The sequence below is a fragment of the Chaetomium fimeti genome (genome assembly GCF_033439085.1).
Source record: "Chaetomium fimeti strain CBS 168.71 chromosome Unknown B0H64scaffold_2, whole genome shotgun sequence".
Lineage (NCBI taxonomy): Eukaryota > Fungi > Ascomycota > Sordariomycetes > Sordariales > Chaetomiaceae > Chaetomium > Chaetomium fimeti.
The window spans coordinates 276,603-297,957 of NW_026944330.1; the positions used below are offsets into that span (position 1 = coordinate 276,603).

Sequence of the window (21,355 nt, forward strand, 5' to 3'; positions counted from 1 at the left end):
GTGATTCGAATCCGGTAGGTGTGGATGGATGGTCCGTCAAACCGCGACTGAGACCAGCGAGGTCCAGAACTCCTGCGCCTCAGGCCTTGATGCCTGCACGGGTGCGGGCTGGGAGAGATGATGGAGATGGGGAGCGGTGGGACGATGGGATGGAGGAGGAAAGGAGGAGGCGGCGAGGGCAAGAGGCAAGAAGTCGAGATATAACAACACCAAGACCGTGTGAGCAGGTCCGTCCCTCAACAACCAAACCAACCTGGAAGCGTGGGGTCAGCGGCGCGCAAGGGTCCAGGTCTCCAATTTCTCCATCCTCTACGGCATGGATGGTTTCGCCAAGAAGCAGCCAAGAAGCACCCTGACGAAAGCGAGCACCTGGTTTTCGGTCATGGGGACGGCGGGGGGTGTTCAGCTGCATGGAAGTGCGTGCAGTTTCTGGTGGGTTGGGGACGAAACAGCCCCGGACTTGGGTTCTTGGGACCGAATGGACTGAGTGGACTGCACGGGTTGCCCGTCGATTGCCTGTGCGTGCGGCGAATCTGCAGCGCGCCCAACATGCAGAAAATCAGGGAAGGACCCGTCAGATCGGACAGGGCAGTGACTGCCTTGAGTGCTTGTCAAACTGGCAAAGCAGACGGCGCAGTTCTCAGACAAAGGAGCAGCAGTTCGTGACCTTCTTTGCGGCAACACGAACGGGGATAACCCGTCCTCCAAACTTTGGACGAGTCCGTTTACCCCTCGCGGTTTTTGCCACCAAGATGGACAAAGGACACTTGGTGGGAAGAGACGAGACTCGGGAGAGCAAAAAGACCCTGAAAGTCGGGCGATTCTGTGGATTTCCCGGGTTTGTGTGGTTGACCTCCCTGTCTCCCCCGGGAATGCCGCTAAAACGCCCCACCGACGCCCCCCGACTCGCCCAACCACTGCGGGAGGTCGGGACCTGTGCTGTTCTGCTGCTGCAACCTGGTGACGGTGGGGCAAGGCAAGGCTGCCTGAGGAATGCCGTCCCCCGCCTCACATGCGCACATCTCCGTGGATCGCCAACGCTTGTCGCGCCGCATCGACCGCATCCGGGCTACCGCCGTTGGGAGCGAGCATCGATAGGACCCTTGAATGCAGAATGACGATGCCAAGCCGCGTGACGAGCTGCGACGCCGTGATCCCGAGCGGCCATAACGCAGCAGGCACATGCCGCCAACATTTAGTGGTTCTATTAATACTCAAAACGGACAGGAATCGCAGCCGAATCCTGTATCACTGGAAGACGACAACATCTCACCGCTCATCTGACTGAGGAGATCCATGTTATGGAGTTGCCCAGAAACTGCAGGAAACTGCCCAGGAATTGCCCGAGATTTCCACTTGCATAACCCAAATTCGATGTGTGTGCAGGGCCTCGATGCGCGCCAAGCCCCTCCCCGCAGCGCGCTTGGGGCTTGCACGTGGGGGTGCTGGTTGGTCGCATGTAACGTTGGCCGAAGGTTAAACTCTCCGATACCGCGATGTCGTAGTGTAATTTACATGTACAGACGTACCTCGGAATCCGACAAACGACGGGAGCTTCGGTTTCGAATGGTTGGATGGTGATCTCATCTCGAGTTGTCGGAACTTCTCGTGTTGACCGCGTCGACCGCATAGCGGCATCAGAATTATCCAAATTCCATCTGCTGCATGTGATTCATGCCGGCTGTACGACAATAATATGCAGTTTCTCAGCTCGAGGCTCGCGCATGCAGAGCGCCGTCTCCTCAGAGCGAAGTTCATCGTCAACCCCCCGGCCAACCAATCCGTATCAAGGCTACGTTTCTCAACGTCACGCCAAGTGCGGGCCTCAAATCAAGTTTACGCCTGGTGAGTCCGAGTTGTGCCTCATGTTCTCGATCGATCGACGGGGGTAACTAACACTAATGCCAGTGTCCGCAACCTCGACCAGTTCCACACCTACCAGCTCCTGTCCTCTTCCTCACGGACACCGTTGTTGACCCTATGGACTACCTCGTGGTGCTCCACCTGCCGCATCGTGGAACCCCTGATCAAAGAGCTCATCGAATCTGGTGTTGGTGAGGCCGAGGGCGGCGTGGGCTATTGCACCGTCGAGTTCGACAGCCCGGACGTAATGTCGGCCGGGTTAGGTCTCACTTACATGATCAACTCGATCCCAACGTTACTGAGCTTTGATGCCGGTGAAGCGCAGATCCAAACCAAGGTCTCTGACGGGAAGAAGCTGGCAGATCGGCGGTTCCTCGAAGAATGGATCAAGAACGAGGCGAAACGGCAGGGCAACCGTGGGGGTGGAGGGCCGAGTGGGGGGTCGAACCTCCTCAGTAGCATTTTCGGTACGAAGTAGACCCTGATCACCCCCTTGCCGAAGCCGGCATGGTGATAGCATGCATACTTGATCCGCGGCTGGCCCAGCCGAGTGACGCGACTGGCCGTGTTAGTACACTAGTAGAGGTACGCTGGGTAATGCCCCTCCGTTCTTCGTTGGAGACAACATAAAGTTAACAATTTATACAAGTAGACAGAGTGTGCCAAGTGTGTACACAGCGTAGTCGTCGACAGAATACCGACAGCGTGTTTTGCCCCACGCGTCGTCCCAGGCCGTAACCCGCCCCGCTGTACGACCAATAAAGGACGTTGGCATCGGATTCATGTGAGACAACGGGAAGCTTAACGTCCAACACCGCCGAGCAGTTCGAATGAGACATGTATAGTGTCTGATGGCCTATCAATGCTTCGCACAACGTTCTTTTCGCGGCGATCTCGTTGCTTCACGACTTCGAGCCAAGCTTCGGCGCGTGTTCTGAGACCTGCAGGCCAAGAAAAGCATGCTGGGTGGACAAGCATGGCAAGATTGAGACTCGTCGTAGAGTCGTAAAAAGTAAAGCTGTATAAATTGTGTCCTAGCTCAGTACGTTGGATGGGCAACAGTGTGACCTCACCGCGGAAAGATCATTCGTTTCGTGTTTCTCTGGAACACGAAAGAGCCATGCAAACATACCAGACCAATCCATCATGCCTACCCGAGGAACTAGGACCAAAAGACTGTAAGACTGTCAAACGTTGCTTGACATCGAGGTACCACGGTGGCGCCTACGTTCAATGTGGTTGCCCTAAGTTCGGAAACAACCTCGACTCCGGGAGCATGGCTTCGGCCGGCACAGCCTTCACACCAACAGGCCATCTTCATCATCAGACGTGATAAACCACCAATACTGTTTTGCTTTGTTACCTAAACAAAGATCATGCCGCCTGGCAAATGATAAAACCCGGAAACAGCGGATCGTATGCTGAGTAGCCGAACTGTGTGCGAGAGCTCCCGAGCCACCCCGAGCCTTCCCCGAACACCAGTGAACATTTTATGGATGTCCCATATGTGCACCAAACTCCTAAGGCTTGCCTGACCAGGTCAAAACAAATCAAGCCCATCCCATTTGATCGAACCAATACCCTGCCGTCCTCCCATTGCACCCATCCTTATCCCGTGTGTGTACCCATGACCGCGTTAGACACCGTAGAACCCCAAAAGCAAAACCGAGAACACCCCGAGCACGCCCGTTCGTCTCACCCTTTCAGATCCAGCACCTGCCTCAGCACCGTCTCCGAAGCTCTATACCAGCGCCCCCTCGCCTCCAACTCATCCTCGACCCCGCCCTGCGCATTCTCCCTCCTCCTCTTCGCCTCCCTCGCCGCAGCCTCACTATTCGCCCTCCGATTCTCCAGCGCCGCCACCTCCCCCCTCAACCTCTCCACCTCCTTCCTCTTCCGCGGCACCTGGCCCCCCACCACCTCCACCTCCCTCTCCAACCCCCCCAACTCCCGCCGCCTCCCCTCCACCAACGCCCTCGTCTTCCCCAACGGCATACTCATCTCAGGCCCTACCCCGGCAGCCCTCAACAGCGCATGCTGCGCCCTCAGATCCCTTACCCGCTCCTCCAGCCCATCGATCTCCGCCGGCAGCGCCCTCAGCACGGCCAGCTCCTCGCGCACGACCTCATACCGCGCCACCAAACCCCTCCCGCGCGTTTCCAGCTCCGCCACCATAGCGGCGACGTCGGTCTTGAGGCGCTTGAGCGCGGCCTTGGCGGCGGCGTTGCCGGCCTCGAGCTCGGCGTTCTCCTGCGCCGAGACGATCTGCGGCGGGTCGCCGACGATGGCGCGGATGAATTTCTCCTTGGTGACTTGCTCGACGTAGGAGAAGCGCAGCTTGGCGAACAGCTCGCGGTAGTGGGCCAGGTCGGCTTCGAGGGAGGTTGGGGTGGGGGTGTCGAGGGAGGCGGTTGAGACGTCGGAGGTGCGGGCGGGGGCGGGGGTGGGGTTGTTGTTGTTGGAGGCTGAGGAGGAGGAGATGGGCTCGCTGAGCTTGATGATGGTGTATTCGTCGCTGCTGTCGCCCGAGGTGCATTGTAGGTCTTCGAGGGCCTGGAGGACCTTGGCGGCGCGCTGTTGGTCCGGTTTGTGAGGGGAGGTTGGACGCGACATGGTGTCCGGTGTGTCGGTGCTCCTCGGTTGGTTGTTTTCTTGGGGTCGATGTTCTCGGGCGCGTAGCTTTGTCGTGGTGGCGTCCAACCTTCCCGTTCGACTTGGATCGCGAGGTGATGTTTTGTTGACGAGGTTGCCAGATCGGGACAGTGGGGTGTCGAGAGATTTTGACCCTAACCCTTGCCCTGTGGCACCCGCGTGGGTTAGGTTGAGGTACAAATACAGTACCACATCCTCCATCGTGATAGTGCCGATTCGCTCGATACCTGTAATACTTTTGCTATACTTTGTATTCGTGTAATGTAGTGCAGAAAACTGCTGGTACCCTAGTAGTCCGCCGCTGACCGAGCGAAAGTCGTGGTAGCAGCCATGTTGCAGAATAATAACCCATAGACAACCCTCGAGACAAAAGTGTAGCCGACAATACTGAATCAGTTGTCTTCTGACATTAAGGCGAAAGCAAGTAGAACTCCTGCCACCAATAGCAACCCGTCCTTATATGGATGCGCCGTAATGTCCTTGCCGGTTGATAGAGACCCGTCTTCAACACTTGAAAGGCGGAAAGACCGGAGCAAAGAGCCCAAAGACCAAGTCAAACAGGTAACGCCCCCCAAGAACAGAAGCCCAGAAGTGATAGTACAGCCCAAGCAACACGTACTTTTCCACCCTCTTCCACAACCATGTCACCGCCACAAGATGCCCACACCCCATCAATGCAACCCTTCCACAAGCGAATAGGGCTGATCCTTAAGATACCCATTTCCGTACTTGGCCGTGATCTCCTCGCCGTCGCTGATATCCCTCAGCGCAACGAGCATCTGCCTCCATCGCCCGGTAATCTTCATGGTCTTGAAGGCGGCCGACGGGTTCGTGTTGTGCCTGACCTTCCGCACCCAGTTGCCCATGCGGGCGGGGCAAATCTCCGCTACTGCCTCGTCTTCGATGTCCGGGCGGCGGAGCACCATGGACCAGCCGGGAGCGCTGGAGCCCACCGGCACCAGCTCGCCGACCAGCTCGCCCAGGATAACGTGCGCTCTGTGCGGCCCCATAGAACGGACGCCGGACCCCTTAGATCCGTCGTCTGCGATGCGGGGGATCTCCGGCACGTTGAGCTCGGCGCAGCGGCAGTAGCTCTGTGGGCAGAGACCGCAGAAGGCGTCGCCAGGCATAACAATGCTGGGGTCGGTCGGCCAACACCCGTGCCATCGTGTCGGGCGAGGCCAATAAAACCCTTTGTGTTCGTCGTAATGGTTTCCCTTGAGGAGGCGAAATGAGACCAGGAGGGGAGAGATTCGATCAACGGGAAGCCAGGTGGTGGTGGTGCTCTCCCAGATAAACTCCGGGAGCTCGAGGCATTCCCAGACGGACTTCTGGAGAATGGCGCCGGCGCCGCACAGTTTACGCACAAAGTCGGTGTCGAGCGCGGCGTGGAACCGAGCGACTTCGTCCTTGAACAACGCGAGATCCAGGCAATCCGAGTCGGGGCCAATGAGGCAGAGAAGGCCGTCGTACTCGCCGCAAATCGTGGCCCAGCACTTGCCTTCCCGCAAGTAGTCGTGGAGTTGCGGGCGTTTCGACTCGGCCCATCCCAGAGTGTGCAGCATTCCGTTCATATAGTTATGCGGCGAGAGCTCCCCGGGTTGTGCCATGACATTTTCGATACACATCGACACCTTCATTTTGAAGAAGCGCGAGAGGAAGATGTGCAGTTCTGGGTAGCTGTTGGCCGTCTCCTCAACTGACTTGGCGAGCCCGAACCTACCCAGGACTGTCGGCACCGACTTGGAGTACCGTCGCCATTCTCGGACCAGTTGCGCGAGACGATCGAATGCTGATTTGCCGTGGAGTTTCTCAGCGAATAAGCTCCCAGCCCGGCCAGACTCGCGGTCTTTGAGCATCGTCGATAGATGCTCAAAGGCAGCTGTGACGGACCGGTCTTGGGTTACCGGCGTGATGGGAGATTCCACTCTTTGCTTCTTTAAAGGCCTCGAATTAGGCGCGTCGCACTCTCTGTCGGGGTTTATCATCCGTGCTGTTTTCCGTAAAGGCGCCAGCACTTCCGTCGCTGTTTCAAAATCCTCACGATAACCCGTGCCTTGCTCCCCGAGGGGAGAGCCTTGCGAAACGATCTGGGCGGATTTTGCGGTAGCGTCCGGAGTGGGGTTTTGTGCCTGTGCTGGAGGGAGAATCACTCCTCGACTACACTCTTCTGATGTCATACTAAGCTGCTCGGGAGGTCCGGATGCAGCCAACAAGCCTTGTCCCGAAGGAATCATTGAGCCTGCGGTAAACAGCGGGTCCGGCGGTTGGGATTGCTGCACAATATTGCCCGGGAGTCCCGATGGAGGCAGCGCGGCATTCCCCTTACCCGGAGTGCTCGCGGATATAGATCCGTCGTGCATTTCAGGAATCGCTTGCGGTGGTTGTGGTTTCGCTAACTCCTGCTTGCCTAGCGCATCGTGTTCAGGGGGAGGGGTGGTTGATTGCATAGGCCGCAAGGGCGCGGGGTCGGCTCGCAGGCCAGCGACATGTTCAATAACCTGAGCTGTGCGTCCGTCTTGTGACCCAGTGGTCTCGGGGGTGCGAGGTAGTTGTTGTTCAACAGGAGGTAGTGGCTTGTCCTGGATCTGAAAGTCGTCTGCAGTCATAGCGAACTTGTCAGGGCAGAGTCGATCGCAGAATTTGTAATTCGGCGGCATGTCCGGGGACGACCTGTATTCCAAGTTGATGGCGATGGCGTAGTTCGGCCCGAGGTTCAAAACCTGGTGATAGGTCCCCGGTTCCGTCACGACAGCTTGCCCCGGGACGCAGTAGTCGAGCGTGTATTCGACACCCCACTCGTCTAGTTTGGCCGGCGGGATGTGGCGGCTGAGGTGCCTCACGGCCTGTGAGCATCGGCGCATCTCAGGATATTCGATGGCCATCCTCTCCTCCAGTTTGTTGGCGGAGGTGGGTTTGATGAAGCACCAGAACTTATGCTGCCCAGAGCGGAGGAGGTTCTCAGATCGCACATGAGCGTCCTCCCTGTGCATCGTTGTGATGGTTTTGCCCGTGAGGTTGAAGTAGACATATTGAGTGTTGATGCCCTCAAGCGCAGTGCGCCCTCTGCGCCGTAGCTTCTCGCCAGGGGAAAGCTCGACGTCGTGAAACAGCGGGTTCCCGATGATATACGGCCGGGTTCCTTTCGGCGGATCCGCGGCGGAGGAATTCCAGAGGTCCTTCTGCTCTGCCAGAGACCAATCCATCTTGGCACTCATGGGTAACGGGAGATGTGGCGAGGCGAACTTAAACCTCTTGCCGGTATCGACCTTGACGAGCCCCAATCGGTCGGACTTATAACTGAATGATGTCGCATGGTTTTTGCTTGGGCGAGCCACCTTCCGCACGTCGAGTGGCGGGAGGCCCCGGACTTGCAGCTTGAAATATCCCACATCCCGGACGACAGGGTGGCTGGAGTACATCTCCAGGAGCTCCTCGTTCAAAATATGGATGTCTTGGTAAGTACAGTCGAAGAGGGGTGACGCATGGTCGGAGGGCAATGGGCTTTGATATACAGAGCCATCACTCAATGTGATCCCACATGGCGGCGAACGTGGGAGGGGATAACCCTGGCTTGTGGTGGAGGGAACCGCCGGAATAGGTGGTGAGAAAGCTGATTTGAGCTCTGCCTTGGGGGCCGGGACCAGTGAGTTATCGTTTGTGTCGTGGTTGTTGTCGTGATCGCGGTTGGTGACCTGGGATGTTTGACACTCAGGTTGTTGTTGACCAGATCGAGATGGCGGAAGATGTTGTGAGACGGGAGGAGTATTTGATGATAAAGGCGTGTCGAGCCCGCGAACCGCCGACGGGGAAGGTGAGATGTGAGGAACGGCTATCCCTCGGACATCATTCAACCCGGTGGTGACCTGGTCAAGACGACCTAAGAGATGCTGCAACAGTTCCCGCCCGGCTTTCGTTTTCGGCGGTTGCACTTTGCGACCCGAGGCGACACCGTTCTCGAGATACCCCCGCAGGGCATCGCTGACCTGGCTCACCTCGCCGCTGATGGAATCGACCTTTTGCTGGAGGGCGTCCATCTTGCGTGCAACGAGGCGGTGGTGAATCTCAGAGACGGGCGCGCCTCAATTGATTGGAGATGTGGTACGAAGTACGGAGTGGACGTGCTGGATGTGGAAACTGCCGTCTGGCGATTCAACGTTTGTTATTCGGACTATAGTGGGGGCCGCCTGAGGGGCTCCTAAAAAGCACGTCCATATGGGGCCGTGCTCGCGTTTAGTGGAGGGGCACCCAGCCCCCTTTTAGGCCGAATGGCACCCCAGGGAGCTCCCGTCGCTTGCTGCGAACTTTCATACGGGTTGCTGCATCATGGATGGAAGTCGTTTGTGTTCATTGAATCCATGTAATTCTCCAAGTGAAAACGGAACCCAAGGTGTGTTTCAATCGCGAAGAATTCACAAAGCAATGATCCCCAAGGGCCGACTTTTCTATCTTAGGAAACCCTTTTATTCCTCTTTATACCATGCCAGACCTTTAATGGATGATGCTCTGCATTGTACGAAGTACCTATGTCATCGTTGAGTGTTCAATGACGTTGTGGCTCCGGAAGGCATGAAATTGGGGCTGCTTGGGGAGCACAATGACAGGGTAAGTGAGAGTCTCGAATTAGCGACAAGGACGAAGAGCACTCGATCCCTCATCCGGAACAGAAACAATCAAGATACCTAACTGTATGCGAAGACCAGTTCTAGAAAAGGACTCCAAGTTCGAAATACATGAAACAGGTGTGTCTTGGGTGACTTCAATGACTGCTCGTGTGGTTGGTGCCTGTGGAGCGAAGATCCCGCGTGGGGTTCGGCGGGAACGATTGGCGAGTGGAGCTCACTAATCGATATGGGACTCGAAAGCGCTTGCCGGAACGATTGATAAACCTCGTGCGCCTACCTTGAAACACGAGCACGTCCTACCTAAGTGCTACTTCGACCACGTCACCGTCCCAGACATCTTCGCTCCGTATATTTTCCAAGCCCCTCGCTGGCTTTCCCGGCTACGGTAATATGGAGGCGCGCCGCTTGAACCACGACACCATATTGACCGACGATGCCGTCGCGGAGCTTATGGCAAAAGAGGCGAGCGACACAGCCATCAAGTACTCTTCAATGGGCCTTGAAGCCTTCAGGTCAACGAAGTCAGTACTCTCGAATCCAGACAACGACGTTTATTGGACCCCGGTAACTCATGTCACATAGACCGGCGAACAAGGCGAAGCCGAACACGCGCTTCCTGGGGCGCATCATCAAAGAGACGACGAACCATAATGCCGCTCTCCTAGCGAAAGAGGCCGCAGAAGCCCAGGCTCGACTCCACAACCTGACCGAAGCCGAGGAGAAGAAACGGCGCAAGACTAACCCCAGTGCCTCGGACCTGAGACGCCGGCAACTGGGCGACATATCCTCGATTTTACAAGGGCGGAAGCGACCGCATGGGACTGAACGGGACGAGAGCCGGAGGCAAAGAGATGCTGGCCGGGACAAAGAAGAGCCTCGATATCGGTCTCGCGACCGGGATCACCGACGCAGCAGGCACAGCACGGGACAAGGAGACAAAGAAGAAGGGCAGCGACCGCGCAGAAAGCACGACGACCAAACAACGAGCGACCACCGCCGCCATAGAGACAGGTCGCGCTCGCCGCGACAGAGGGATCGCAAGCACCGCGATCGCTCACCGCTGAGCAGCAGTGACGAGGACAATCGGCCACGGCACTCAAGGTCACGGCGGGGGAAATCCGGCAACGATCATGATCTGATCGCCAGCGAGTCATCTCAGCGCAAAAGCTACGGACGGTTACTCCGGGAGGGCGACGAATCCGCAACCACCTCCAAGACTAGCGGGTTGGCCGAGGGAGACGAATCCGACCCGCTCGAGGAGCTTATCGGTCCAGCGCCACCGTCAAACCCCCCTATCAGGACGCGCGGGAGAGGCGCCATTCGGGGCGCTGCGGCAATGGACGGTCGGTTTTCCGAAGACTATGACCCAGCCTCTGACGTGCAACCGGAGGAACCGGCCGCGACCGGCGACTGGGACGAGGCGGTCGAGACATTCCGAGACCGGCAGAAATGGAAACAGCAGGGCGCTGAGCGGCTCCGCGCAGCTGGTTTTACCGAAGAGCAGGTCAGGCAGTGGGAAAAAGGCGGGGAGAAGGACATCGACGATGTGCGGTGGAGCAAGGCTGGTGAGAAGCGTGAGTGGTAAGTACTGGTTGTCTCCCCTCGGTTTGACGCCACGGCCTGACACAGTTATTAGGGATAGGGGCAAAGAGGGCAATTGTGCTTGATGAATATGGTTGTTGGATTATGTGCATCTCGGCGGCGTTTGGCATATTAACTCGACGGTTTGGGGGTAATTGCATTTGTAGGTTTGGGTTCCATGGGACTGGGTTGTAACGGCTCTGGAAAATGGGAGGCTTCCTAATATTTGTGGGAAAGGCGTAGAAAATGAACGGTCATGGCATCGGACAGTATTTCCCCGGGCATCGTTTGGTCGTTCAGCCCGGCCGTGGTGTGGTGTTGGCGCATCCGCGGCAGAGTAATTCGAGATGCCGTGGGGTCAAACGTTAGCCAAATGTTAGACTTTCACATTTGACTGTTATTCGTACAGAGCGATAGCCAAGAGGCTCGGTGATATACATGTAGATATGCCAGTCAGTTAACGCCAACGCAGTAAACCGCTCGACTCGCAACCGTAACAACCGCTCCCTGTTCCCCTGTTTTTTTAGGTACCCAATCTCGGGTGTGCCCCAGCGCCCTCAAAAATAACGTGTCGTGAGAATAGCACTCCATACAGCCCCGATATACACTACCCTCCCATCATTTATCCCCCCAACCAATCTTCTGCCCTTGTTTCGTCTTTAGTTTCCCTTCCTTCGGCGGCGGCCCATCGGCCGCTTCCTTAGACTTCACTGACGGCGCCTCCAACACAGTATCCGCCTCGCTCTCGCTATTCGTCGCCCACATCCGCTCGATGCACAGCTCGAACGGGCCGGGTATCCTGTCGGTCAGGCCGATGCCGATGGACTTGACCTTCTGGCGCATGATCTCGGTCTGGGGCTCGACGACGAAGCCGTAGTTGGTGCGCACAAAGTCGTTCCACTTGACCAGCACCGTCTCCCACTCCCCCGGCTTCTTGACGAAGAGCCGGTGCTGGTGCAGGTCGGTCGGCACCACCGACTCCGTCTGCACGTTGATGAAGTAGCTGCGCCCGTCCGACTTGACCCGCAGCGCCAGGTACACGTACGGGTCGATGTTGTACAGGCTGCGCCCGAAGATGGTGGGCGGTCGGTCCCGCGTCCGGAAGGCCGCGTAGCCGGTTCGCTTGATGTCGGGGCGGTTTTTGGGGAGTTGGGTCGAGATAGTTCCGTGGAACCGGGCGTAGCCGAGGGAGTTGGGGGATGGGCGTTGGAGGCCCGAGGAGGCGGGCGGCGAGGGTATCCAGTCGAGGTTTGCTTCCGAGACGCCGCCAATCTCTACGTCGGACATGAGCTTGCAGTCCTGGATCGAGGTCGGGCTGCGGAAGTTGTGGAGTTCGTAAGGGGCGGCGCCGCCCTTGATGCCTTCGAGGCTGAAAACTGTTGGTAGGTTCTGCGGTTAGCGACGCCGGATGGCCAAGGCTCGATCAATTGGCAGCGCATACCAATATGGGAAAGCCTCTTGAGCTCGTCGACGCTGCGGCCAATGAAGCCCTTGAACAAGAGCGGCCGTGTCGCCTGCATGGTGGGCGAGCTGTGTGGTGTTTGAGGGCGGGGATGCGACCAGAATCTTCTGCAGCTACCGGGTGGGCGAGAGCGCCAGGTAATTTAAAGCTCTGTGCATGTTCTCAAGTTCATCAGCGCAGTCTGTTTGGGGGAGTGAGCTCGAGATGCCCAGTCCGTCCAATGCAATTTCGTCCTGGTGAAGCTTGTGTAGATTTTCGAGAACGTCGTCATCAAGCAACCAGCAACATTCACGACAGGGGTGTATCCCCACCACAGCTACAGAGGAATTGTGGGTTCGAGGGGGCTCAACCACGTGCTTCTTTCAACCTTCGAGAATAAACAGTCTGGTCACCAAAATATCAGGCTCAGACTTGAAATACTGTCATTACACATAGGGGGTAGATTTTATTGGAATTGATAAAGCATGGAATAGGTACTGATTTCTTGAACTTGCCCGGTTTCTCAGGGTCATTATGCAGAAAAGTTCACAATGATTTGACACACTACAAGGACACGCCTAGACCTAAGGCAGTTTTTTACTCCCATCAGGTACACTATAGAAAGTGACATTCACTCGTGGGTTTAGAAGCTTAGGGGAAAATGTCCTATAATTCCCACTCACCTGTGACAGAACCTCCAAATCTATGTCGTGCACGGGCCATATCTCGTGTCGTGTAAGTCGTGACAGGCTCTAACAACGGCACATCTATCGATTATCTTTCAAGTGAACCATATCATATCCAGTCCAGCAGATCATTGCTTAGAGGAAGCATGGTTCTAGGTTGTGATTCTGAGATATTTCTGGGTTCATTGTGTTATTCCACTAATTATTCCATACTTTCTAGAAGCCTACCCTTTCATCAGCCCTTCATGGCCAAATAAACCCTCCTTGCTAGGTTTTTAAATGTCACCTCAAGTTATGATTCTGTAAGGTCAACTCTAGTGTTGGTCTCCTGGAGATTATCAGACAATTTGAACACATCCTCGTCTTCAGGTTGAGCCTAGTATAAGATAGTTTCAGCAACTCAAGACTTGGGCTCGAGTTCATTGCCCTCCAAGCCGGCTTCACCTAGCTAGTTGCACCACGTAAACAAGGAATGTGCTCTGATTGTGCCCAGATTTACATTCATGAGAGTTATGAAGCTTCTCATATCCCTTTACTTTACTTGGTAGCACTCTTCAAGCGATCTTTGACTCACAAACAAGCCCTATTAGGTATGCTTGAACGGTCCACTCACTCTCCACAAATGCTTGCTCTTACCAGGCCACGGAGGAAGTTGATATTTGTGACTAGTTCTCCCAACACCGCCCCAACGACCAGTGCCCAGTGCTTCCGTCCTCACTCAACCTAACGCTATGGTCACAAGGTGCCCACAAGTTGACAGACCAGCAATAGCTTTTCCTATTTTTAGCACACCCTAACAATGTCCATAGACAAATAGGTAGTAACGAATAACGCACGGATCACTCCCTGAACGCCCTCAGTCCATATATCCAAATGTCTAAACTCGAGACTAGAAAGAGGGCCAACGCAGGCGAAGCAGCCCGGCCATGCTATTGTCGTCACCGGCTGGAATTAGCCCTAAACGGGGCCGATGTGCCGTGCCTAGCGCCGAAATTAGTCTCCGAAAATTAACGACAATCGGCCCCCCGACCTTGATCCTGCTCCGTTATTCGCCGCCGCTCACACGGAGGTCACCGGGAGGTCATTTTCCTCATTCGCAGCTTCTGTTCTCCCAGGCTGATATGGGCTTTGATCTTGATCACACGCCCTAATTCCTCTCATGGGCACAAATACCAGAGGAAATTCCCCATCTTCTTTCTCTTCTCCCCTCCACCACGACACGACACGACACCAGCCTCGTTGGAACGCTTCCAAACTGAACCCAGAGGTGGGCGCAGCACTCCCCCACACCCTTTGCATTTCCCTTGATCGTGATCCTCTTTACAAAGAGACAAGTGTCTCAGAGTGTTGGCCAACTTCCCCAAGAGTTGGTGGTTGACGGCCTGAAACACGAGGTCGCAAGGCATCGCAAGCCTCACAAACCAACCAGATCACCTGCTTGCACCTTCCTCCCTTTCCTAAACATAAATCACCCTCCCCTCCTCCACTTCCTCTCCCCTTTCTACCCAAACCACCACACAATCCCCTTTCAACCCCGAACCGAGTCAAGAACATCGGTCCTCGATCCAGTTCACCGTCACCAGTAAGACCATCTTCTCCCCAGTACCCTCCTCCCACTCCTTTACCCATTCCCGCTTTTCTCTCCATCATCTCGCCGCCTTTCTTGAGGGTCGGTGGTGGTTGGATCAAAGGCATCACGCCCCATCCCGTGACCCCATCTCGCGTTTCGCGTTTGGCGTTTGGCGTTTGGCGTCGACCACCGACCCAAACTAACCACCGGTTTTCCATTACCGCAAGGCAGGAAGACGTGGCTCACCAGAGTAGCAGGTTTCCCATCTTACATTTCTCCGCTCTCACAGTTCTTAAGAGCATCCTTCGCCCTTAACCAACAATTATTCTCTCCCTCGCGGAAAGCATCTCAACCTTCGACTTGACCATCAATCGATCAATTTATCGCCAGCAACAATGTCTGGCCTGCTTAGAGCAAACAGGGTTGGCGGTTCTGCCGGAAAGCTTCGTCGTGTCCGCTCCTTTAGCCTTAGCGACGCTTCATCGAGCGGCTCCTCGGATTCCGACGACGGTAAGTGACCAACTCCTTTTGTTGGTAATGTGTTGCCAATACCCTCATTTCCCCGATCGATGGGTATCCTGCAAGTTCCATTGCAGCGGCTCGCTCATCCCGCCTCATGATATGTGGCATGAGATGGGCGCTGTGAGCTGGAACACTTGTTTTGACGGCATCGACCGCGAGGGCAGTGCGAGACCTGACGGTGTTCCCAATGGGGTGCTTCGCTTATTGACGTTTCAGCCGACATTGGCAACGCTGACACTCTCGTAGCTGGCGCCCGTCTGTCCGCTGCCAGCCTGGACGACTCTCCTCCCCGTGTTCGGTAAGTTGCCCTTGGACCACGAAAGCTTCTCTGCTTCACTCGCTGACATGAATAAGGTTCTCCTCCGTCACCGAAGAGATCAGCCATATGAGCATTGCTTCAAGCACTGGGTCTGCCGGTTCTGACCGCGGTACAACGTAAGACACCCTTATTTTGGCACCCGGGTGGACATCTGTTGACTTTTGCTCGCTTTAGCTCGTCTCCTTTCCAGGTTGGCAACACGCCGAGCGGCGACATTTTCGAGTCGCCCACCGGGAAGGCCCCCGCGAAGCCTGTTCGGGCCTTCGCCACTCCGGTCATGACCTCCTTCGATGAAGGCCAAGCCGTCAACATTCCCGGAACCGAGGCAGAGGAGCGCCGCCTGACTCGTTCCGTGACCACGCCGCACACCATGTCGTTGACGCCTAGCCAGCGCCCCCTCCGCAGTTTTTCCTCTCGCCAGGACGTCGGCGGTATTGATGCCCAGGGCATCTACCCTCCCAGCGCTTGCGTGTTTGTTGCCAAGTAAGTTTGTTTTGTTTACATTTTCACTCCCAACCAAGGAACAAGTCTAACGATTAAACTCACCAGTCTGCCCGAGTCCAAAAACGACCACGCCCTCGAGGCCGCGGTCACTCGCGAGTTCAGCCAGTTCGGCACCGTCTTCGTCAAGATCCGTCGTGAGGTCAAGGGAGGCGTCACTGGGATGCCCTATGCCTTCGCCCAGTATACTGTGAATTACTAGCGATCATCCTATGAAATTCAGGTTTCTAACATTCAGCAGAATGACGAGGACGCCAAGGTCGCCATAGACGAGGGAAGAGGCATCATGATCCTCGGCCGTCCCTGCCGCACCGAGATGGTCAAGGCCAACCGTAAGTGTCGCATTCCCTCGTCGCTCAAAGAGCCTTCGTTGATCAAGACCTAGGGACCTTCGTCATCTACAGCCGCAACGGTGACGAGGTCACCACCGACACTGCCCGGGAGATCGTGGAGCCGTATGGCGAGCTCAGCAAGTGCGAGCCGCTCAGCGCCCAAATGTGCACAGCCATGGACATCCCCACGGCTATTCTCGTCGAGTTCGCCAGGTTTGATCCCAAGCGCGATCTCAACACGGTAAGCCTCAGATCGCCCGGTGCCACATCAGACCATGTCGTTTGCGTACTGACGTTTTCCCACAGGCCGTCCGCCAGCACGACGGTTACTGCATCGATGCCTTTGATATGAAGAAGAAGAACTTTATCTCGCGCACCGACGCCGACGAGGAATTCCTCCGCAAGTACGATGTGGACCGTCGTTCTGTCTTTATCGGAAATCTGCCCGTCGACACCCAGAAGCAAGAGATTATTAATCTCTTCTCCCCCGTCGGCGAAATCCTGGACGCCAACGTTATTGCGCGTCCCAACTATCATGGTCAATTCATTGCTCTTTGACAAGAAATTCGGTTAAGGTACTAACCAACATGCAGGCCACATCACCCGGGCTTTCGCGTTCGTCGAGTTCGCCAGGGCTGACACTCCGGACGAAGCGGTCCAGAACTTTGTAAGTTTCGCTCATCAACCACTGGCTGGTCAAATTGGTGCTAACTGCGGCCGATAGCATGACACTTTCTTCCGCGGCAACGCCATCAAAGTTGAGCGGAAGGTCTTCAAGCATCATGGCACTCCCCGCCGTGTGAAGTCTCAGGCGTTTTCGACCAGGTCGTCAACCACGCCCAAGACGCCAAGAACAGCCGCCGCTGCCGCCGCCGCCGGCAGGTCGCCCATGCCTTCCGGCGGTCGCTTCTCTGCTAGGAAAGAGACGTCGGCCCCTCCCGCCCATCAGGGCTACAACCACCCCGGCGCCGGCCCGTCGTTCGCCCCCTTCGGCTACCCCGCGCCGAGCCCCGCTGCTCCGGCCGGCGGGCAGCCGCTGCTTGGCGCCAGCGGCCTCCCCGTGACGCCATCCGCCACCCCCTTCGCGCCCAACCCGTACAGCTACGCGGGCGGCTTGTGGCCCGGCATGTCCTACGCCCTGGACCCCGTCACCGGCCACGCTTTCTGGGGCTACACCCCGCCCGTCGGCGCCACCAACGCGCCGGCCGCGCCGACCGAGACCCCCACCCGCGGTGGTCCCCGTGAGAACCACTACTTCCACGGCGGCGCTTAGGAGAAGACGCATCGACATCTTCTTCTCCTCTCCTATGTCATCTTATACTGTCAGACGTACTCAGCATCCGTTCCTTCCATCGCTCGGTTCACCATCTGCATCTTTCCCATTTCGGTTTTCTTTCGTCGGCAGGCAAGGCCCTGCTGTCTAATCTCGGTCGGTCATGCATCTCATCTTTGGGATGGAAACCAAAACTTATCGACGGAGACCTGACCAGTCTCCGACTCCGCCTGTAACGGGCGATTACGACTTTCACGACTCTTGTCTGCTCGGTCCAGCGACGACCTTGGGCGATTCATGACTTGATGAGGAAAGTCATGGTGCTTCGGCATCCTTGTTTCCTGGCGTCTCTCTCTCTTTTGCCCTGGTTGCGGAGTTCAAGAGTCTATTTAGACTTAATTTGGCGCATGGCGCCTGGACGACGACGGGTTCTCATGAGCGAGGCGTTGGTGTGTAGAGGAAAATCTCTTTGTCAGTTTATCGGTTCCGTGGCGCAGAACATGGCGGGCGAGTGGCACCGCCGACGCCAGGTAAAGCTACCAGGGAACCACCTTTTCTTATCTGGGTCTCTTTTGTTTCCAAGAGTTTGGGAACTGTCACATCCTCGTTAATTTGGGAGTAGCGCGGGAGAGTTATGGGTATCGAGATGTATCTAACGTTGAGATGACTCGATATGGCTTCCTGATGTTGCTATATCACTCCACAGAGGTATGAGACAAAATTCAACTGCAATTTCATTCCATGTTTTCGTTCGATTGGTGATGCTTTGCTTCTGGTGGTGGTGTTGATGAGTAAGGAGAGAGAAACAGAGTAACAACGAAGGTGGGTTTGTTGCTGCGGGTGTCTGCGGGCCAGGCCCCTCAACAACAGCTTGGCACCACCCAATTCTGCCAAAGACAGTGGGCCCGCCACCCTCTGCTGCCCACACCCCCACGCGCAATCACCTGCAGCGGGCTTCGGACCTTCCCTCTGCATGGTTTAGCCTCCTGGAACTGGTGTCTGGCCCTGAATCCATTGGTCAGAGCCTGTGAAAAGTTCGGTGCAGAACCCGAGGCAGTGGGTTGGAGAAGGGAAGGTCGCAGGCGGCCTTCAAAAGCCGCAGCTCCCACTTTGATTGGGGTTCCGTCTCTGTTCCCATTCGAGGCTACTTCATTGAGAGAAAAGAGCACCGGGCTCAGGATCGAACATCAACGTTTCTCGTTGTATTATAAGCATCAGCAGCATCAACACCATCAAGCATGGGACAACCGTCCTTCGAGGCGTCCAACGCCCTCGTCTACGTGACATATGGCGTATTTTTGTGAGATTAAAACTGAGAATTTGCTCCTGGAGTCCCACCAGAGCCGAGCGTGTGAGACCTCCCCGCTAACGTATTGCGCAGGATATTGGGGACAGGCGTTGCCTGGAAGTTCAGGAACCAGAGCAAGGGCGAGTTCCTGGCTGCCAACAGAACTCAGACGGGTTAGGATATCCATCTCCCCCGGCGGGGCGGGAAAACGAGAAGAAACACTCTTTCCGCGTCCGGCTGATCCCCCATGAAGGGATGGAAACTAACCGCTATTGTTGATAGCCCTGCCGCTCGCCCTGAACTTCATTGCGTCCGGTGAGTGAGCAATGCGGTCGGGAGCGCCCGTCGACGGGCCGTTCCGAAATTAGAGCGGTAGCAACGAAACAACCGAGAAAAGCACGTCGGCAGACAGGCAGCGCTGCACGATAAACTTTGGTCGAGGAAAGGCGCCGAGGAGTGGCGGTTAAACAGCGGCATCACACGACGAGGAAAGCCACGGGCTGACCATAGGTTCGTTACCCAAACCTCACCAAGTCATCGCCCCCTCTTTTCCGCGTCCCCGATGTCTTTCCAAGTTCGTCTCTGGCGACTCGGAGAGCTTGGAAATGCTGCTTAGAGGGTGCGAAGACTGCGGCTCACTACGGGCGCTGAGTTGAAGCGTGTTCGCTGGCTCCAACCTCCCTCGCTAGCTGGCTCCGACTGTCTACGACGGCGAAGCAGAGCGGCGAGCAGAGGAGAGCTGGCGTCTCGCGGATACGAAGCTGAGATTGTACCGTGATACTCGATCAAGTTAATGCTTGCGTGGGAAACGTGCTGCCGCTCTGATATCCCCCCCTTTCCCCCTTTCAACCCCTATGATGACATACTAATCTCCGCAGCCCTTGGATCCGGCATTCTCTTCGCTTACCCCCAGCTTGCGACGCTGGCTGGCGTCCAGGGCGTGATTGTTTACGCCCTATCTTCGGCTCTGCCCTTGCTGATCTTCGCTGCGCTGGGCCCCATTATCCGCCGCAAATGCCCTCAGGGGTTCGTCCTCACGGAGTGGACCAGGCAGCGGTACGGGACCGTCGCGGCCCTGTATCTCAGCTTCATGTCACTGGTCACGCTATTTTTGTACATGATCTCGGAGCTGTCTGCCATCGGCCAGGTGGTCAACCTCCTAACGGGGATTGACGGGCTGCCTGTCTTGATCGTGGAATGTATCGTCACGACCATCTACACCTGTACGTTCAACCACCACCTGATTTCGCGTAGGGATATCAGCTAACCAATTGAGAAAAGCCGTTGGAGGGTTCAAGGTTTCCTTCTTCACGGACAACATCCAAGGAGCAATGGTCATGGGTCTGATCCTCATCGCCACCATCACCATCGGCGTCGAGACCAAGATCGACACCAGCCTGATCGAGTCCTCCGGCCTGACCAAGCCCAGCCTCCTCGGATGGCAACTCCTCTATATCCTCCCCGTCGCCATCCTAACCAACGACTTCTTCCTGGTACGTCATCCCCTCCTCCTTCCCCCCCCTTTCTCATCCCACCCGAGTAACCAACTAACCAACCCAACTAACCCCCCCTCCAGTCCCACTTCTGGCTCCGCACCTTCGCCTCCAAAACCGACCGGGACCTCTGGCTGGGCATCTCGGGCGCCGTGGTCGGCGTGCTGGCGATCGTAACCCTAGTCGGCTCGACGGGCCTGGTCGCGGCGTGGGCGGGCCTGTGGCCGGGTACCGAGGAGGCGCCCGTCGACGGCTCCGTCGCCTTCTTCGCCCTGCTCATGCAGCTGCCCAACTGGGTCGTCGGCGTCGTCGTCGTCATGGCCGTCACCCTCTCCACCGCGGCCTTTGATTCCTTCCAGTCGGCCATGGTTACGTCTGCGTCGAATGATCTGTTCAGGAATAAGTTGAATATCTGGTGGATTCGGGCGGGTGTGGTGTTGGTCATGATCCCGGTCGTGGTCATTGCCATTCGCGCGCCGTCTATCTTGCAGATCTATCTGATTTCTGACTTGGTCTCCGCGGCGACCATTCCGGTGTTGGTTATTGGGCTGTCGGATAAGTGCTACTGGTGGAGGGGGTTTGAGGTGGTGGTCGGTGGGCTGGGCGGGCTCTTCACGGTGTTCTTGTTCGGCACGGTTTACTACGGGGATGCGCAGCTGGGCGCCGAGTTGATGCTGCTGCAGCAGGGGCTGTACACTGCCGACTGGGGTGTCTTTGGCGCCTTCGTGGCGGCGCCTGTGGGCGGCATCCTCTGGGGGTTTGGTGCGCTGGTCCTGCGGCTTGGGATTCAGTACGTCCGGGCCCGGGCTAAGGGGGAAAGGTTCGATGGTCTTGACCGCCCGGTTGAGTTCGGTGGGCCGCAGCTGGACGATTTCGAGGGTGACAGGGATGATGGACTTCGCGATGATATTGAGAGCTCTTCTGACGCTCCCGGTATTGCAAAGTCTACTGGCAAGTTCTTCTAGACGGAACAGTGGTGGTGAGGGGATAGGGGTCTTTTTGGAGACACCAACGGGGAGGCCATCGTACATTAGCGAGCAGCCGTAACTGTGTTGTTACAAAGGTGGCCAATAACCTCGGCATGACTTGTTGGCAAAAGGTTGTTCGGGAAATACGAGTTCTCGTAGTACATCCCACCTGTTACCCTTTGTGGTGAACCCCCACCCCAATTCGCAGGCTTGTTTGAAACAAGTGTTGTTTTTGTGTGTT

General features: G+C 56.4%; 7 protein-coding genes across 7 annotated transcripts; 4 read left to right on the forward strand and 3 right to left on the reverse strand.

Annotated features, from left to right (window-relative positions):
• The first annotated feature begins 1,260 nt into the window (after nucleotides 1-1,260).
• Nucleotides 1,261-2,418, forward strand: B0H64DRAFT_68266 (uncharacterized protein). Its single transcript, XM_062808611.1, has 2 exons — nucleotides 1,261-1,845; nucleotides 1,909-2,418. The coding sequence occupies exons 1-2, from the start codon at nucleotides 1,697-1,699 to the stop codon at nucleotides 2,339-2,341; spliced, it is 582 nt and encodes a 193-aa protein (XP_062661715.1). The 5' UTR covers nucleotides 1,261-1,696; the 3' UTR covers nucleotides 2,342-2,418.
• A 673-nt stretch (nucleotides 2,419-3,091) lies between these two features.
• B0H64DRAFT_384418 (uncharacterized protein) lies at nucleotides 3,092-4,601 on the reverse strand. Its single transcript, XM_062803001.1, has one exon. The coding sequence runs from the start codon at nucleotides 4,474-4,476 to the stop codon at nucleotides 3,559-3,561; it is 918 nt and encodes a 305-aa protein (XP_062661716.1). The 5' UTR covers nucleotides 4,477-4,601; the 3' UTR covers nucleotides 3,092-3,558.
• Nucleotides 4,602-4,733: 132 nt separating this feature from the next.
• Nucleotides 4,734-8,665, reverse strand: B0H64DRAFT_384419 (uncharacterized protein). The gene has a single exon (XM_062803002.1). The coding sequence runs from the start codon at nucleotides 8,550-8,552 to the stop codon at nucleotides 5,187-5,189; it is 3,366 nt and encodes a 1,121-aa protein (XP_062661717.1). The 5' UTR covers nucleotides 8,553-8,665; the 3' UTR covers nucleotides 4,734-5,186.
• A 704-nt stretch (nucleotides 8,666-9,369) lies between these two features.
• On the forward strand, nucleotides 9,370-11,032 carry B0H64DRAFT_68312 (uncharacterized protein). The gene has a single exon (XM_062808613.1). The coding sequence runs from the start codon at nucleotides 9,712-9,714 to the stop codon at nucleotides 10,723-10,725; it is 1,014 nt and encodes a 337-aa protein (XP_062661718.1). The 5' UTR covers nucleotides 9,370-9,711; the 3' UTR covers nucleotides 10,726-11,032.
• B0H64DRAFT_68311 (complex I intermediate-associated protein 30-domain-containing protein) lies at nucleotides 11,033-12,493 on the reverse strand. The gene is made up of 2 exons (XM_062808612.1): nucleotides 12,163-12,493; nucleotides 11,033-12,097 (listed from the first exon to the last, which is right to left on the reverse strand). Exons 1-2 carry the CDS (start codon nucleotides 12,239-12,241, stop codon nucleotides 11,340-11,342), a joined length of 837 nt encoding a protein of 278 aa, XP_062661719.1. The 5' UTR covers nucleotides 12,242-12,493; the 3' UTR covers nucleotides 11,033-11,339.
• Nucleotides 12,494-14,813: 2,320 nt separating this feature from the next.
• On the forward strand, nucleotides 14,814-17,365 carry B0H64DRAFT_438695 (uncharacterized protein; the record flags this gene model as incomplete). The annotated part of the gene is made up of 10 exons (XM_062806367.1): nucleotides 14,814-14,928; nucleotides 15,187-15,238; nucleotides 15,295-15,375; nucleotides 15,434-15,742; nucleotides 15,809-15,950; nucleotides 16,002-16,092; nucleotides 16,146-16,333; nucleotides 16,399-16,630; nucleotides 16,686-16,759; nucleotides 16,817-17,365. 10 exons carry the CDS (start codon nucleotides 14,814-14,816, stop codon nucleotides 17,363-17,365), a joined length of 1,833 nt encoding a protein of 610 aa, XP_062661720.1.
• Nucleotides 17,366-19,288: 1,923 nt separating this feature from the next.
• Nucleotides 19,289-21,351, forward strand: B0H64DRAFT_68357 (uncharacterized protein). The gene is made up of 3 exons (XM_062808614.1): nucleotides 19,289-19,876; nucleotides 19,935-20,146; nucleotides 20,230-21,351. The coding sequence occupies exons 1-3, from the start codon at nucleotides 19,447-19,449 to the stop codon at nucleotides 21,109-21,111; spliced, it is 1,524 nt and encodes a 507-aa protein (XP_062661721.1). The 5' UTR covers nucleotides 19,289-19,446; the 3' UTR covers nucleotides 21,112-21,351.
• Nucleotides 21,352-21,355: the final 4 nt, after the last annotated feature.